The 16,759-nt window shown below is 36.9% G+C and overlaps 1 protein-coding gene across 2 annotated transcripts in view; it reads left to right on the top strand.

Annotated features, from left to right (window-relative positions):
• COL15A1 (collagen type XV alpha 1 chain) overlaps nucleotides 1-16,759 on the top strand; it is a 193,837-nt gene that overhangs the window by 104,276 nt on the left and 72,802 nt on the right. For both annotated transcript variants that reach the window (XM_072604723.1, XM_072604714.1), the window contains 6 exons: nucleotides 1,020-1,082; nucleotides 3,128-3,163; nucleotides 3,664-3,795; nucleotides 8,646-8,714; nucleotides 12,838-12,873; nucleotides 12,990-13,082. In XM_072604723.1, the coding sequence (XP_072460824.1) occupies nucleotides 1,020-1,082; nucleotides 3,128-3,163; nucleotides 3,664-3,795; nucleotides 8,646-8,714; nucleotides 12,838-12,873; nucleotides 12,990-13,082 (429 nt within the window). The remainder of the gene's footprint in view (nucleotides 1-1,019; nucleotides 1,083-3,127; nucleotides 3,164-3,663; nucleotides 3,796-8,645; nucleotides 8,715-12,837; nucleotides 12,874-12,989; nucleotides 13,083-16,759) is intronic.

Below are 16,759 nucleotides of genomic sequence, written 5' to 3'. Positions count from 1 at the left end.
GAAGCCACATGACCTGGTATTTTATAATGGGACTTTTTTTTTTAATGAAGCAAAGCTATTTTGCAACACAACCAAAAAAAGCAGAAATGAGTTGAAAAGCAGCAAGAAAGTACTCCATTTACAGATGGGATGAGAGCTGACGGTGTTTATGACAAAGATCCAAAATGTTCTGAAAGGGAGAAAAATGGGGGCAGTCTGTGAATTGTTTTTGCATATTATTGACACCCCAAATTCAAGATTTTTTTTCACTTGTTTTAAAAATAAAAGCCAAAGACTAAGTTGCCTTAAGACTACCAATTTCTATTGACTATATTTCCCCATCTGGAAGGGTCCCTTGAGTTTGAGTCATAACTGGAACTGATAGAAAGATATAGCAGATCCCAAAGGGACAACTATTTTTATAAGGAATTGGTGATTTTCTTTTTTAAAAAAATGGATAAGGTTCAACTTCAAGGTTTTTCTCCTGAGATTCCACGTTTGCTCAGTACCCAAATAGATCTATTAAATCAGCTGTTTTCATCATAGAGAACTATCCATCTCACAAACATTTGCCTCCAAACCATTTTTTTCTACTGTTGTATAGTCACCAAAGCAATATTTTTAATTAAAACCTTTTAGCCAGTGGCTCCACCTACTCTAAATGTGACTGATACTATTGTGGAAAAAACAGAGTAGAAAAAGCAGTGTGGTATAGTGGATAGATAACTAGATTTGTATTTAAAGGTCCTGGGTTTCAATCTCAACTTAGCTACATCTTATCTAGGTGAACTGCGATGAATTTCTTAACCTCTCTAGATCTGTTTCTTCGTCTGTTGGACTACATACCATTGCTAAGGTCTCTTACGGTGATTTAATGATTCTAGGTTTAAGTTCCCTATAGGTAAAACGTAAAAATACACGTTTGAAGACATCACACACCTTGGCAGGTTAACTGATCTCAGAAGCCTGAGGTTTGATCATAATGATTCATTTATTTTATAAGGGATGATTTGGTCTCATAAATTGTCTTGATTCAATAGGGTCCTGATGGTCTTCCAGGACTTAATGGAGCTGTTGGTCTTCCAGGAATGAAAGGAGAAAAGGTAAGATCAAGATGAAAGGATGGATACAAGTAAAGCAGAAAACAAAGGAGGCTTCCAAATCTTGGGAATTTGGCAATCGTCTTGCCTGTAATAACAGATATAGTAATTCATATTTCTACAGGCTTTCAAGTTTACAAAATGCCTTCCTCTTAGCAACAGTGAGAGGTGTAGGCAATACAAACCAAAAGAACACCATATAAGATCAGAGCAGATGGAGATTACTTGTGAGAGGTACTATCAACTCTATTCCATGCTTCCTATATATGGAAGTTCTGAATGTGGTTTCTCAAAAGTTAAATCACCTCTATTTTCATGAAAATTAAAGTTTTCAGAAGAAAGAAAAAAATCTGATTTTGTAGAACTCTTTTGTATTTCAGAGATACCATATTTTTTCTTATAAAAGAAATATCCCTTATATGAGCTTAATGCTGTCTTTCTACCTCCCAAATGCACATACTGTCTCCTCCCTCTCTTCTTTCCCTCCCTCCCCCTCCTTCCTCTCTGTTTCTCTCTCTTCCAATTCTTTCTCTCTCTCTCTCTCTACCCCTTCTTCTCTCTGCCTCTGTTTCTTTCTTTTTCTCTGTCATTCCCTCTCTCTCTCTCCATACCTCCCTCTCTTTGTTTCTCTCTCTGTTCCTCTCTCTCCCCCTTTCTTTCTCCTCTCTTTTCTCTGTTTCTCTCTCTTCTTTTCTCTCCCTCCCTCTCTTTCCTTCCTTCTCTCTTTCTCTCTCCTCTCTTTTTTCTCTCTCCTTTCCCCACTGTCTTTTCTCACTCTCCTCTCTCTCACCCCTTCTCTCTATTCCTCTCTTTTTTCTCTTCTCTCTCCTGACATCACTATTTGCCCCAGATAATTCATCTCTCTGAAGCACAGTCTTTTCTATAAAATTAAGACATTAGACTAGAAATAAGGTTGTGACCCACAGTTTAAGAAGCACTGAAGGGGTAGTGAGTGGAAAATGTTTAAGAAACTCTGGACTAGATGATCACTAAGTTCTCATTCAGCCTTAAATCTCTCGTCCTATCTATGTCCTTGTACTAAGATATTTAAAAGTTAACGTTAAGTGATTTCTGAAGAGATTTTTTTCTAATACAAGTGAATACAAAAGAGTTGTCAATTTGAAGAATCTGCAGACTCTTCTCTCTAACAATGTGACCTTGAGCAAGTCTTTTCATCTGCATAAGTCCCAATTTTCTCATCTCTACTATAGAGAAAATAGTACTTGACTGCTTCACAAGGTTATTCTGAGGAAAGCATTGCATAAACCATAAAGAGCTAAATAAATGTGACTTGCTATTAAATTCAGTCATTTTGTAACAGGAAACTTGAATGACATTATCTGACATGTCTATATCACTTTAAGGTTTGAAAAAAAATCTCCATACATATATGAGTTCCCTAGTGTCCCACAGCAACCCTGTGAGATATGTGTTATGGGGTATTCCCCATTTTCAAATGAAGAAATTCAAGCTCAGGGACATTAGGTGACTTGCCCATGATTACAAACTAGTACGTATGAGTCAGGATTTGAATCCAAATCTTCCTGACACCAGGACCAACACTCTACATTATGGTCCATGGTCCTAATCCAGTGTTCTTTTTACTGTACTCTACCACATCTAGGTGGATTACCTTGAATTTCCAGCATTTCTTGATGATGAAGTCAGGAAGATCTGAGTTCAGAGGTGGTCTCAAATATGCATTAGCTGTATAAATACTTGACCTCTGTGTGCCTGAGTTTTTTCAACTGTAAAATGGAGATAATTCTAGTACCTACCTCATAAGGTTGTTGTTAAAGGAACAGATGAGATAAAATGTATAAAGTATTTAACATAGTACCTGGCATATAGTAGGTGCTTAATAAATGATGGTTTCCTTCCCTTTTCCTCCCCCCATTGCTGAATCTGAAATTGGATGACTTTTTCAGAGAGTTTGTAAAGGTGGATGGTCCTCATCGAGTGGGAAGTTAGTTATAAATCTTCAAAGATTTGTAGCAGCTCACTCTTTCATTATTATTGACTTAATTGAAATTCCTTTTATTTTTCAGGGTGAAAAAGGTCCTAATGGCCCCACTGGTGAAAAGGTAAAAGAGGGACATCTTTATAGTCTAATTCTGATATTTTATGAAATTTTCATATATTCATGATATAACTGCATGTGTATCATGAATGTGAATGACAAATGTAATGGACTCAAATGTTCAGATGAATCTGTGATTTCATTGATTGAGGAGTTCCTTATAATAATGCAAAATGCAATCCATCCATGTAGAGTAGCATAGAAAGACATCCCAAGCACTGAAAATAAACAACATAGGCAGACAGGATCCATGGTAGACTTGTCAGAAATACTTCTACAATTTCCTTGCCATCTCTTCCACAATGTATTCAAATTAGTTTAAAAGTATATCTACCAGTGAACATGGGAACAACAATTCAGACATTCTATAAAATTAGGAAAGAGCTATCACATAATTCATCAACTTAACTAAGTCAAGGAATTATTTTTCAAGCCAGACAAATGTTATATGGTTTCAACAACTGACTTAAGCTCCTTTCAATTCAATCAATCTTTGCCTTCCAGGGTGACTCTGGAAAAAGAGGGTTACCAGGCCCCCCAGGGAAAGATGGGGTTGTTGGGGAGCCTGGCCCCCCTGGCCTCCCTGGTCCTCCTGGGCCCCCTGGAGCCAGCTGTGGAATGGGACTTGGATTTGAGGTAATCTTTCTTTTCTAATTATATATGCATGAAGGAATGATGAAATTTAATAAACAAGACTGATTTCATGCACTCTCTTTTCTCACTTTTGGTATACTAGGACTGACTCGAGTAGGACTTCATTTTTCTTAGGTCTTGCTCCTAGTATAGGTGCATCCTGCATAGCAAAGCTCCAGTTAGTCATTTTGTGATAATCTTAAGACCTTATCAACTAATTCAATAATTTATTAAGCATATACCGTATATGAGATTCTATAATGTCCCCAAATCCTAATGCCAACATTAGGCCCATTGCCTGAAGTCAACTCCAAATTAACTCCCGTTTTATCTCTGAGCCCTCCCCACACCTAACCCTATTCTGCTTCATGGATTATGGTATGATCTGACTGTCAGAAGGCTCTGGCTCTGCTCCATTCATCTGTGTTCACATGAGATGTCCCTAATACCATTGCTTTTTTTTGTGAAACTAATTGCACACATTCTGCTATTCAGACTCCATTAGGTTTTCTTCATTTACAGATTGACAATCTGCCAGTCAACTATTTGTGCCACCAGTTAACTACTGTTATGTATAGAAAAAGTAATCTTTGAGAACACTTTTTGTGGGTTCTGTCACTGTAGCCTTCCCAGAAACTAGTTGGATTAAAGTTGAAATAGGATATCAATTACCAAAACTAAATTACTTCTATCTGGGGGGTTGGTCAGCTTATTTGAGATATGAAAAATGACTTTAAAAGGAGTAAGTATTCATTTGCCTTATGAGAATAAGCACCTTATTCTCTTACAGTAGCTTGAGGCAACTAGGTGGTACAGGGGATGAAGTGTCAGACTTGAAATCATGAAGACTAGAGTTCAAATTCTCCCTCACACTCTTTCTAGCTATGTGACCCTGGACAAGTCACTTAACCTTTGTCTGCCTCAATTTTGTCATCTGTAAAATGCGGCTAATAATACCCCCCAGAGTTGTTCTGATGATCAGATAGGAGCTTTGCAAACCATGAAATACTTAGATAAATCCTAGCTACTATCATTATTATTATTGTGGTGGTCCCTTAGTTAAATTATGTACTATGTAACAGGATATTGAAGTCTTCTTCTAATGACCCTTTGGAGCATGGAGGTAGACTCTGGTTTCTCCAAGGCTATGCAATTGAATTCATGCTCCAAGTGGTAGCACCAAACTAGATGAACTTCGACTGTGGTCCTACTGATGGATTGCATGTCTCTCATCTGAGGAATAGCTTGGTTAAAGTTAGACAGACTTGTCACTATATTATCTATGAGGTCATAAAGTGTTTGGTTTTTGGACACAACCACTTATGAAATTGTCTACTCAGTCATAGAATTAGGTACTCCTGACTGCATTGGGGGATGGAAGATACAGATGAATAAAAACAAGAATCCTTGAAGCATCCTTAAATCCAAAGCAATTCCTTTGTATGTCCCTTGCAAGGGTAATGCAGACATGAGAATTATTTCCTTTCTTTTCCTCTACTTCTCCCTGGGCATCTATCCTTTAGCCTGCTATTATATGATGATTAGACTTAAGAACAGGGTACTATTCCCATGAGTCCTCTGTGACTAATAACCTCTATCCAGTAGTACCATGGACAAGAGTTTTTAATTACCATCCTCTAGGTTTGATTAAGGTTATAGCAGAATGAAAGCAAACCTTGTTCTCCACTTTAGTCTGACAAAATAGTACAGGGAACATATGAGTAGAAGGGTTAGGTAGAGACAGAGCCATGAAGGGGCTGTCCAGGACACCTTCCTCTGTAGAGTAATAGAATGAAAAATCTGGGTTCAAGCCCTGCCTCTGACACTTATCTACATTTGATCTTGGGCAAATCATTTAACACCTCTGAACCTCAGCTTCTTCATTTTAAAAATGGGGACAATAGTATTTGTGGTACCAATCTCACAGAATTATTATTTTAAGAAAAGTATTTTCAAACTAGAAGTAAATACTAGTAGTATTTCATTTTTGTCTTTGGACTCCAATATTTTGAATAGTGCCTCACATGTAATAGATACTTAAGAAATGTATATTAAATTTAACTGAATATTATTGCTAGCTGTTATCATTGTTGTTGACTTCTGTATATATCATCACAATCAGAAACATCACCCAAATGGCCCCCGTGTTGCCAAAGGAAGGAAGAAAATTGGAAGGAGAAGGTGGGGAGAGGCTGGAAAAAGTTGCCTCATCTATATACTTCTGCTTATTCTAGATTTAAACAAAGGACTGTTTGCTTAATTATTTTATTAATAATATTATTGCTTAGCATCTATGTAGATCTTTAAGGTTTGGGAAGGGCTTGACACATATTTTCTCATTTGATCCTCACAACAACCCTGAGAGGTAGATCTATTATTATCCATAATTTACAGATAAGGACATTGAGGCTGGAACAATTTAAAGGACAACCTAGGGTTGCACAAGAGTCTGAAAGAGGATTGTAATTCCAATCTTCATGACTCCAAGTCCAATACTCCATCCACTTTGTTATCTAGCTAAGATGGAGTCCTATTTAATTAATTATTATATACTATTTTAATTAATTATTATTTCCATTAATTACAGAGTCCTATGATTCTTCTTATTGGTACAAAGGTTTGATCCAATGGTTTATTTGGAGTGAAAGAGGTTCTTCCAGTCCCTTACCTAGAGTGTTCAATGCATCTAATCCTGCTCTACAGTTCTGCCCAGTCCCTATATTTGGAGTTACATTGATACCTTCAGCTTTTAGACATCCCAAGGAGAATTCAATACATGATAGAATGAGATGTCATCAATGTGGGAACTCCTTCCTCCGATGGATATCATAACCCACTCATACCTTCCCATCTTCCCCATATGTCTTCCCCAGATGGACTACCTAATATGTTTAGTGGGAGCTTTTTTCTAGTGCTCTTGACATAATATCAAAGATGATGCATACATACACATTTCAAAACACCTAGAAGGTAACTTGGTGGTGCAGTGGATAGAGAGCTGGACCTGGAGTCAGGAAGAATTGAATTTTAATCCAGCTTAAGTCTCACTAACTCTCTGTGTGACCTTAGGTAAGACTTATGCTCTCTGCCTCAGTTTCCTCATCTGAAAAATGGGGACAATAATAGCACCTACCTCTCAGAGTTATTCTGAAGATAAAAATGAGATAAAGCCCTTCATAATTCTTAAAGAATAACATAAACACTAGCAATTATTGTTATTAACTATGATATTGCCAAGGATAGCTGACATTCAGGCTGAACAATCAATATAAATGAGTTATTATCATTTCAATTACTGTGCCTATGTAAATGACTCCTAAATATACATATCTGATATTTATATCTTACTTGGGTGTCGTTCTGGGTTTTTAGTTATTCATTGGCTATCTCCAATCAGGTATCCATCCCACAGACTCCTCTAGCTCAAAATTATCAACTTGAAATCTCAAAGTCACAGACTTGCGTGTTCTATTATTGGCTGACTCCCAGCCACAAGGAAGGTACTGTGCATATCCCCAGCATACACAATGCATGAGAGGAAGGGGAAACAGACAGACATAACACACCGTCTCTGGGCAGCTTTCCGCAGATCTGTATCTTGAGGCATACTCAGAGAGACATCCCCACATCTGATGATTCTTCCGGGAACAGTAAATTTTGCAACAATGGCCTTAGCTGGGTCTGAATCTTTATCTTTTTTTTTTTTAAAAAAACCTCCAAATCTGTCAAAGGGTTCCACAATCATAGAATCATTGATTTAATGCTGAAAGGAAGGTCAGAGGTCAAATCCAATCCCCCTCATTTTACAAGCGAAAGGAGAGGAGAGGAAGCTGAGAGGAGAGAGGTCACTTGCACAGAGTCCTATGGCTAGTGAGGGTCTGAAGCAAGATTCCAAATCAGGTCTTCCTGACTCCGAGTCTGGTGCTTTATTCACTCTGGTACCTAGCAGCCAATCTAATTGACCACTGGAAGCAGGAGCTTTTCTTCTTTCATAAATATTCCTGCTATGTATTCCCTTTGTGTGCCAGTATAGACCATATATGATGGGGAAGAAAATGATTCCTGACCCTCATGTTGGCAGTTAGGTTCTTAGCTGGTTATAACTGCTTGTTTCTAGTCTCTCTCCCCTCTCCAATCATTTCTTCATGACAAAGACCTAGTCACCCTTATCTTAATGAGTTGTATTGTTGCCTTTTATTTTTATATTAGTGATATTTCTAGATATCATATGCCCATGCTTGTGCACATATATGCATGCACACACATACATGTACACAAGCATGCATACACCCCTCCCAGGGTCCATGGGGCTCAACATCTCACTTGTCTGCTCTAAAACTTTCCGGGGCTCCCCTGTACCTATCAAATAAATAACTTTTTTTTTAATGTGATATTCAAGGCTCTCCACAGTTTGTCTCCAACAACCTTTCTGTCCTTATCTTTCAACAATATCCCAGTTTTTAGTTTTTGGTGGATGATTCAGTTGAGTGAGAATAGGAATTAGACCTTTGATTTCATTAGTACAAGCAACAAACTCTCTCTGCCAATGCAGAGCCACATCTCCTCTCTAATATATAGTTTATAGAATTAACTAAAGCATTAAAAAGTTAAATAACTTACCCAGAGTCCCATAACTAGTGTGTGTTGGAGAACTAAAACTCAAGTCTTCCTGGCTTTAAGACCTGCTCTCTATCTACTATGCCATGTGCCCTCCACATTCCAGGACTGGGCACCAGAATTGGTGCCTGTTATGGTTTAGCCATCCCAGGCAAGATAATTTTTGAAAAATTGTAGTTACAATGAATAAGTAGGTTTTATTTTTTGATTATGTATCATTCTTTCTCTTTTCCTAGGATATAGAAGGCTCTGGAAGCATTAGATTGTTGAGTGAACCCAAACCTACAGGACCAACAGCACCAAGTGTAAGTTTATTTTTAAAATCAGAATTCTAAGTGACCTAATCTCTTCAGAAATAGGATCTCGGTGCATAGTCCTAGAGAGTTAGAGACAGGAAGCTGGGGAGAGGAGGAAAAATGGAGAGAAGGGAAAAACCTTAACCAATTATTGTCAATAACTTGTCTACTTTATGCCTCTATTTTCCCATCTGCATAATTTCCATAATGCCTACTACAACCTCATAAAGGCACTATTATTATTTATGGGATAAGAATCCATAGAACTTTGAAGTCCTAAATGAAAGGTACCTTCTAATTTATGATGGATAGATTGTCCAAAAGGTACTCGAGCCAAAAAAAAAATTACAACGCTGTAGGAATTAAATGAAGTTCTTTTCAAGGTGAAAACTGTACTCAGTGAACCAAAGTGCTTCTGTTTTTAGTTTCCATTTTCCCAGGGTTTACTCTCATATTTAATATACTTGCCCTTTTATTGAGGTTATTAAATATTATTGGAAGAAGAATGGCAGTGCATAATACAAGGATGTAGGCACTGTTAACTGCCAAGAGGGATTTATAACCTCCATAAGGCAGAGAAGCCAAATTTTCATGATAAACTACAAAACCAAGTTTATTGGCCATTGTCATCTCTTCTTCTGCAAGAGGGAAACCCATATAAACAGTACATATGGCTTGTGGACAATCAAGAAACTCACACTTATATACATACACAACAATACTGGTCAGTTGTTTTCCTGATAATTCTACCATCATGGAGCTATTTTGTAATTAGGGAAAAAACTATCAGGAATTGCTTATAAATATCCCTGGCTCATAAATGTTAATTAAACAATCCTGTCATTTGATCTGACCCTTTAGTTTCAGAAACAACTCCCAAGCTCATAGTCTGGACTGTTTAAGAAAGTATCTATGATGTATCTGTCTCCTGAAAAGCAGACATGAGCTAGTAAAATTTAAGTGCTTATTTTAACTGCTCCTGGATAACTGACCTGGATGGATGCCCCTTAGATCAGACACTCACAGATCAGATCTGATCATTTTCCTGAGTCCTGGTAGATGCAGGCCTTCTTTCTCTTTTTTTCTTTTTCTCTTTCTCCTTTGGGGTTCCTTACTTCTAACTACACAGAAGAGATGATCTAAGAAGGGACCTCACAATCAGGTAGGGCTTCTGAACTAAGAAGTTAATCTCCAGAGTTGTCTCTAGCAGAGATAATAAAACTGCTGCCAAGTGGCTAAGAATAATTTTTGCATCTGAGTTTGTAACAATTCATCACCCCCCAGCAGAACAGCCATTCCATCCAATGGGTAAGGGATCCCTACCATCATGCCTTCAAGATCCATGTAAAAAGTTCAATACCCTTTGTTGGTCATTTTGACTAACTCTTTCCTTATCTTTCCCTAGGGAAGTAGTCATTCTAGGCATCCATAGGATATGAAGTTTTTTCACAGAGAAGGATCATTGCCTTGTCATTATCTGCTGACTGATCCCTCCCTTTTCAGGGTGGTAAATATATGCCTCTCACTCCTGGCCAAGTCCTGAACTCCAAGGGTTCAGATACTGTTTAGTCTGTAAAAAAGGAGGCTTTAGAAGAACATATTCCTTATGTTCAAATGTTTAAAAGAGCTGTTATGTAGAAGGGAAATGAGACATCCTGTCTGTGGCTCCAAAGAGTCAAACTAGAACCACAGAATGAAAGTTACAGATTTCATTCTAATAAAAGAAAAAGGAGGGGGAGGGGGAAAGAAATTTACATGATAACTTTATTATATATTTAAAAGAAATAGCAAGTTGTACATAATAAATTTGCAGTTTTGTGTTATCAAAATGCTTGTTTTATCCCATAAATTAAAAATAAAATAAAGAAAATTTTAAAAAGAAAGAAAAAGGAGAGAGGTATCATAATATAGTTGAAAGAGAGCCAGCCTTGGGGCCACCAAGACCTGGTTTTAAATCCTGCCTCTGGCATATACTGACCTAGAGCAAATTTGCTTAACCTCTCAGTGCCTCAGAATGAGGGGCTGTAAGTTAAAGAGAAGAGATTGCGATCTCCATTGATAGGGGTTGTCTCTAAGTAGGAACTCCCTATGCTGATGAAATCACAGGTCCAATTAAAAACCAGTATAGAAGTCATTTATGACAGTGCTCTTCAACAATGTACAGTGATTTGTGAGTTAGCGGGCTCCCTCCCTGGTGTTTTGATAGGAAGTTACTGACTAGGGCTGGAGAGATTAAGAGGCAGGTCTTGAAATGGTCCAGTCACTGGAAGTCAAAGACTAAGCTGGTCCTGAATATCTCAGTTCCTGGGCACAAGCCATATTTAAAGTTAGAAGAACCAAGCTTGGAGAAAAGCAGAATTTGTCACATTCCTAATGTTCCCCCACCACCAAAACAAACAAACAAACAAAAACTGTTTCCAGGTCCCTTCTATCTTACAACTGATTATCTGAACCATAATCTATGATTTTTTAGTTTATTATATTTATTTTTCTTATTTTCTTATTATATTTCTTCCCTGTCAGTTATTTCAAAAGTTCTGTACATATTAAAGTGTTATAAAACGTATACCACTACTATTACTTCTATCATCAAGCATATCAACTATTCTCATCTTTGGATCATCTGCAAAATGACTTACAGAAATTGTGTTATTCTAGTTCAGAAATTACTACAGGCTGGAGTGGTCAGAGGAAAAGTCATGACACAAGCTAGAATTAGAGATTAGACTTGGAGGATGGGGTGGGATAGAGGCAGATAAAACGGGAAGAACAAAGAGAACACCATGAACAAAGGGATGGAGACAAGAATGTCATATCTGTGTGAAGGCAAGTAAACAAAGTGAGCTTCAGGTGAGTGCTCATGGTGAGAACTATTGGATGATAGAGAGAGTGAGGCTATGTTGTGGATAGCCTTGAATATCCAATTGCTAAAAGATTTCTATAGAACAACAAAGAGACAAAATTAACAAGATGAAATATAATGGATTTAAATACAAAATCCTGCCTTTCAATTCAATAGAGACTATGCAAAGCCATTAGATTTTTTAATTAATAAAAATATATTTGATGAAATTGTTGTGAAGGAGACATTTATTTAGGTCAATGTTTATGTGGATTAAAGAAGAAAGACATTGGGAAGGGAGATTGATTTAGAGAATATTGCAATGATTTTAGCATAAGGCTATGAAGATCTATACTGAGGTGATAAAGGAATGGAAAGGAAGAGATGTCAGAGACACTACATATCAAATCAATAAATATTTATTAAGCACTTGCTGTGTACAAGATACAGTGCTAAGTTCTGGCAATACAAAAAAAGGCAAAAACTGACAAAGGCAAAAAAAGTAGACAGGATAAGCAAAAATCAAAGATGATTTATTATGGACATGGAACCATAGAAATAGATCATAAAATCTTAGAGCTAGAAGATATTATCCAGTCTAACTTTCCACTCGAAATAGAAGCCAAAATCTAGGGAAAGTGGCCACCCAGTTTTGCTTACTTACTTCTAGTGTGAGAGAGGTCACACAAATTGTCTTATGGGAAGGGGCAAGACAAGATCATCAAACAAGTAGCTTAGCTGGAGTGTAGACTCCATGAAGGGCAGAGATAGAAAATATACCTGGAAAAGTACATACACTATATACAGGTTGGCTTAAGTTGTTTATATTATGTTCATCCTTCATTGCTGAAAAAGACCATGCCATCAGAGAAATAATGACATGATTGGCACTTGACTTTGTTTTGAGTGAGGGAGGGCTGTGCAGGTCACCAGCCTCATTTCTCCTCCAGAGCCATCTGAATCCAGTGACCAGATATTCATCATTAGTTAGTAATACCATCCTGAAAGTACTAAGAGGCAAAGCATTTTTCTCACAGAAGAGGATAGTCCTATAGGCAATGGTGACTCATCGAAGGTTTTTGAGCTCAAGAGGGAACTGGATAGACACATGAATTAGGAAGATTATTTTGGCAGGTGTGAGTAGAATGAATTGTAAAGAGGAGGTCTCATGTTAGATGTTTGAATGACATTCCAATATTCCAGAAAGGACTGAAACAGAGGGGTGGAGGAGGAAAGAATAACAGGTCTCAGAGAAGCTTTCAATAAATTTATTTTTTTCATTTTCTGTAGGGTCCAAAAGGAGAAAAAGGGGACCAAGGGCCTAAGGTAAGTTCACAGGTCCCAAAGTGGTTACACTTAATTCCAGTTATCATTTTGATTTACATTATGCAAATATGAATTCAATGGCTATTTTTTCTGACATCCTTTCTTTTGGGAACCAGGGTGAAAAGGGACGTGACGGAAGTGGCTTAATAGGGCCACCTGGGCCACCTGGGCCACCAGGACCACCAGGAAGGACTGTTGCTGTGACCACAGTGAGTATCTCAGCCTCTTCACATAATGTTTTCCTTCACTGAATACATACAGAAGTAAGCAAAGGTTTAAAAAAATCTTTTTGATTCATTCATTGATTAAGTATTCATTGAGCATGGGCTTTCTACCTTTGGCAAGAAGACGTTCTGGAGCCATCTGTTATTCAGGATCTTTCTGCCTATTCTTTAAAATTATTTTTAAAAAATTAGCATACATGTATTGCACGTATTTTCTCTCCCTTCCACTTCCCTTCACTCTTTCTGGGGTAATAGAGTGGTGGAAAGAAGAAAAACAAAGACACCCAGGCCAGCTATTTCCATCCTTGAGCTTTGGATCTTCTGCCTAGCTTGACCAGCCTTGAAAAACACTTGAGAGAAGGGAGGAGATAAGCTATAAAGAAAGCAGAATAGTGTAGAGAACATGACAGGTTGGGTGAGAAGCAGCAGAAAGTGAGAATCATAAAAGAAAGGGAAAGAAAGGGACCCGAACAGAATTATATAGATGATACTATACACTGTCCTTTATTGAACCATAATATTCTCATCTCATCTTTAATAAAATTTAATACTCCCTGATTAGCATTCCTACCACTCTCAGTAACCAGAAAAAGGGAAGACTTATTTTTGCCTTCTCTCCATCATTATTTTCCTTTCTTCTCTGAGGACTTCTTAACCTGGAGTGCAAGAATGCCTAGATAGATTTTGGGAAAGACAGGGGAGGAGTCCACAAACTTAGATGGGGAAAAATTACCTCTTTATTTTCTCTTATGTTTGTTTTTCTTTGTAATACATGGTTCTGAGAAGGGGTTCATAGGCTTCCCCAGACCATGAAAGGGATCCAAGACACAAAAATGTCTAAGAACTACCTGACTAAATGATCCTCTTTCTCCCAAGTCAGGAAAAAGAAAAGAATTTTTTTGTCATCTTTAGCATGCATTATCAGCAGTCTGTTACATTATAACTGCTTAGTTAATGTTCAATTTGACTTTGAATCGAATCAAAAGCTGATTTTTCAGTGCTGGTTATCCTTATACAACCAGGTCAAGGAAAACTAACACTATCCCTAAGAAGCTGTGAATCCTAGACTCATATTGGAAAGTGTAAGGTCCAAGAAAATGATAGATCATTGCATCTAGAGAAAGTGAAATTAAGATGAACATACAAAAAGGAAGTAAAGGGGGGGATGTATAAAAATAAAAGAATGATGTTTACATCATGGCTGCTGAAGGGCTATTGTGGAAGTGGGTAAGGGAAACCCTATTTGCTTTTCTACTATAGGTAGCAATGGGAATTAGGGACGTGACAAAGGAAAATAACTCTGTGATCTGTTGAACTGAAAAATAAGCCCCCTTCTCTTCCAACAACTACCTCTGAATGCCATTGCTAAGCTATCAGGTACAAAGGCCCACAAAGCATAAGCCCTGGGGTAATCTCTTTGATTCACCATAATCTAAGGAACATTTCTGGTGAGAACGGTTCTCTTAGAGGTGATCCCATAAACACCCAAATCTCCAAGATAGAATGGAAAAATGTAACCAAGAAATCTATACCCATCACAGTGACTTGCACATAATATATACTTAATAAATGTCCATTTAATAAAGGAATGAATGGATGAATATTTAGGAGAGAATTAGATATGTTGTCTCAGAATCAAATTTTAAACCATTCACAGAACATGTCTAAGGTATTATTTGAACAAGACTTATAATGTTATTGGTTTGGAGAGCTCCCAGTGAGAAAGCTTCCCCACCAATATATACCATCAGTCCCTTGCTCAGCAATTTATAATTTTAGAGATTGCCATGGGGCATTTAGAGGTTATGCGACTTACCCATAGTAACATAGTCAATATGTGTTAGAGGCAGAATTTGAACCTAAATCTTTCAGACTCTGAGTCTGGCTCTCTATCCTCTATTAAAGTATAAAGTCATAAATTGGAAAAATGACATGGAGTGGGAATGGATGAAAGAGTTTACTCATTAATTTCAAATGAGCAAATGTGCCAAGAAGTAGGTAAAGTGGAAGAATTTGAATAGATACAATTATAAATAATTCCATATGTATTGATATCTATATATCTTTATATTTTACAAAATGGTTTCTATCTTATGACATTAAGATAAATAAAATTTCTAAGCTAACAATGAATATTAAAGGAGTAAAAGTGGAGCCACCATGAAGAGATGAAACAGACAAAAACAAAATACAGCTAGGTCAAGATTAATACAATTTTGAATAATGCAAAATTTGATTTAGTGTGAATTATGCCAGGTCACATTTAATGCAAATCAAAATTTGGTTAATGTGACATGTGTGAGTTAGTTGAGAATTTTAACATGCTTAAGATCTAACATCAATCTGTACTTGTCTAACATTTTGTGTAAATGGGATCATGTTAATTTTAGAAGCCTTAACAAAATGGACAAAGAGGAAAATGTTTCAGATGGATACATTTTAAGTAGGCAGAAAAGAAGAAACTTTTTATTACATTGAAACAAAAATGTATTATAATTGAATAACATAAGGCCATGTCAAAGTAACTAAAGAAAACAAGATTTTGGAATGCCTACGTCTATGGTACAGAATGACATACAACACGCAGGTGAAACAAACGAAAAAGATAAAGTTGAATCATCCTTTTTGTGGTTTGCAAACAACTATGAGGAGTAGAAGTATTAAAGTGACAGAAATGGATGATCCTTTAGATGTACGAATTCAGAACTGCTATCAAGAATGCCATTTAGTACTTAGGAGTCTACCTGCCAAAACAAACCCAGGGATTATATGAACACAATTACAAGACACTTTTTGCACAAATAAAGTCAGATTTAAGTAAGTGGAAAAACATTAGTTGCTCATGGATAGGCCGTGCTAATATAATAAAAATGACAATTCTACCTAAATTAATATACTTATTTAGTGCCATACCAATTAAACTATCAGACAATTATTTTCTAGAGCTGGATAAAATAATATCAAAATTCATTTGGATAAACAAAAGGTCCAGAATATCAAAGGGACTAATGAAAAGAAATGCTTGGGAAGGTGGCCTAGAGCTACCAGACCTCAAACTGTACTATAAAGCAGCAATTATCAAAACCACTTGGTATTGGCTAAGAAACAGAGAGGTAGACAAGTGGAATAGACTTGGCACTCAAGATGCAGTAGGCAAGGAATATAGCAACCTTCTGTTTGATAAACCCAAGGACCCCAGCTTCTGGGATAAGAACTCATTGTTTGACAAAAATTGCTGGGAAAACTGGATAACAGTGTTGTGGAAATTAGGCATAAACCCATACCTGACACTGTACACAAGAATAAAGTCCAAATGGGTACATGATTTAGGTATAAAGATTGATACCATGAATAAACTGGAGAAGCAAGGAATAGTGTATTTATCAGATCTATGGAGAAGGGAAGAATTCTTTACTAAAGGAGAGATAGAAAGCATTATGAAATGCAAAATGGATAACTTTGATTACATTAAACTGAGAGAAGTTTTTGCACAACCAAACCCAATGCAACCAAAATCCAGAGGGATGTAGTAAATTGGGAAAGAATTTTTACAGCTAAGCTCGGGGATAAAGGCCTCATTTCTAGAATATATAGAGAACTGACTCATATGTATAATCATACAAATCATTCCCCAACTGATAAATGGTCAAAGGATATGAACA

This window comes from Notamacropus eugenii, chromosome 1 (genome assembly GCF_028372415.1).
Source record: "Notamacropus eugenii isolate mMacEug1 chromosome 1, mMacEug1.pri_v2, whole genome shotgun sequence".
Lineage (NCBI taxonomy): Eukaryota > Metazoa > Chordata > Mammalia > Diprotodontia > Macropodidae > Notamacropus > Notamacropus eugenii.
Note: the sequence above shows the minus strand (reverse complement) of the source record. Positions and strands in the feature narration are given on the sequence as shown.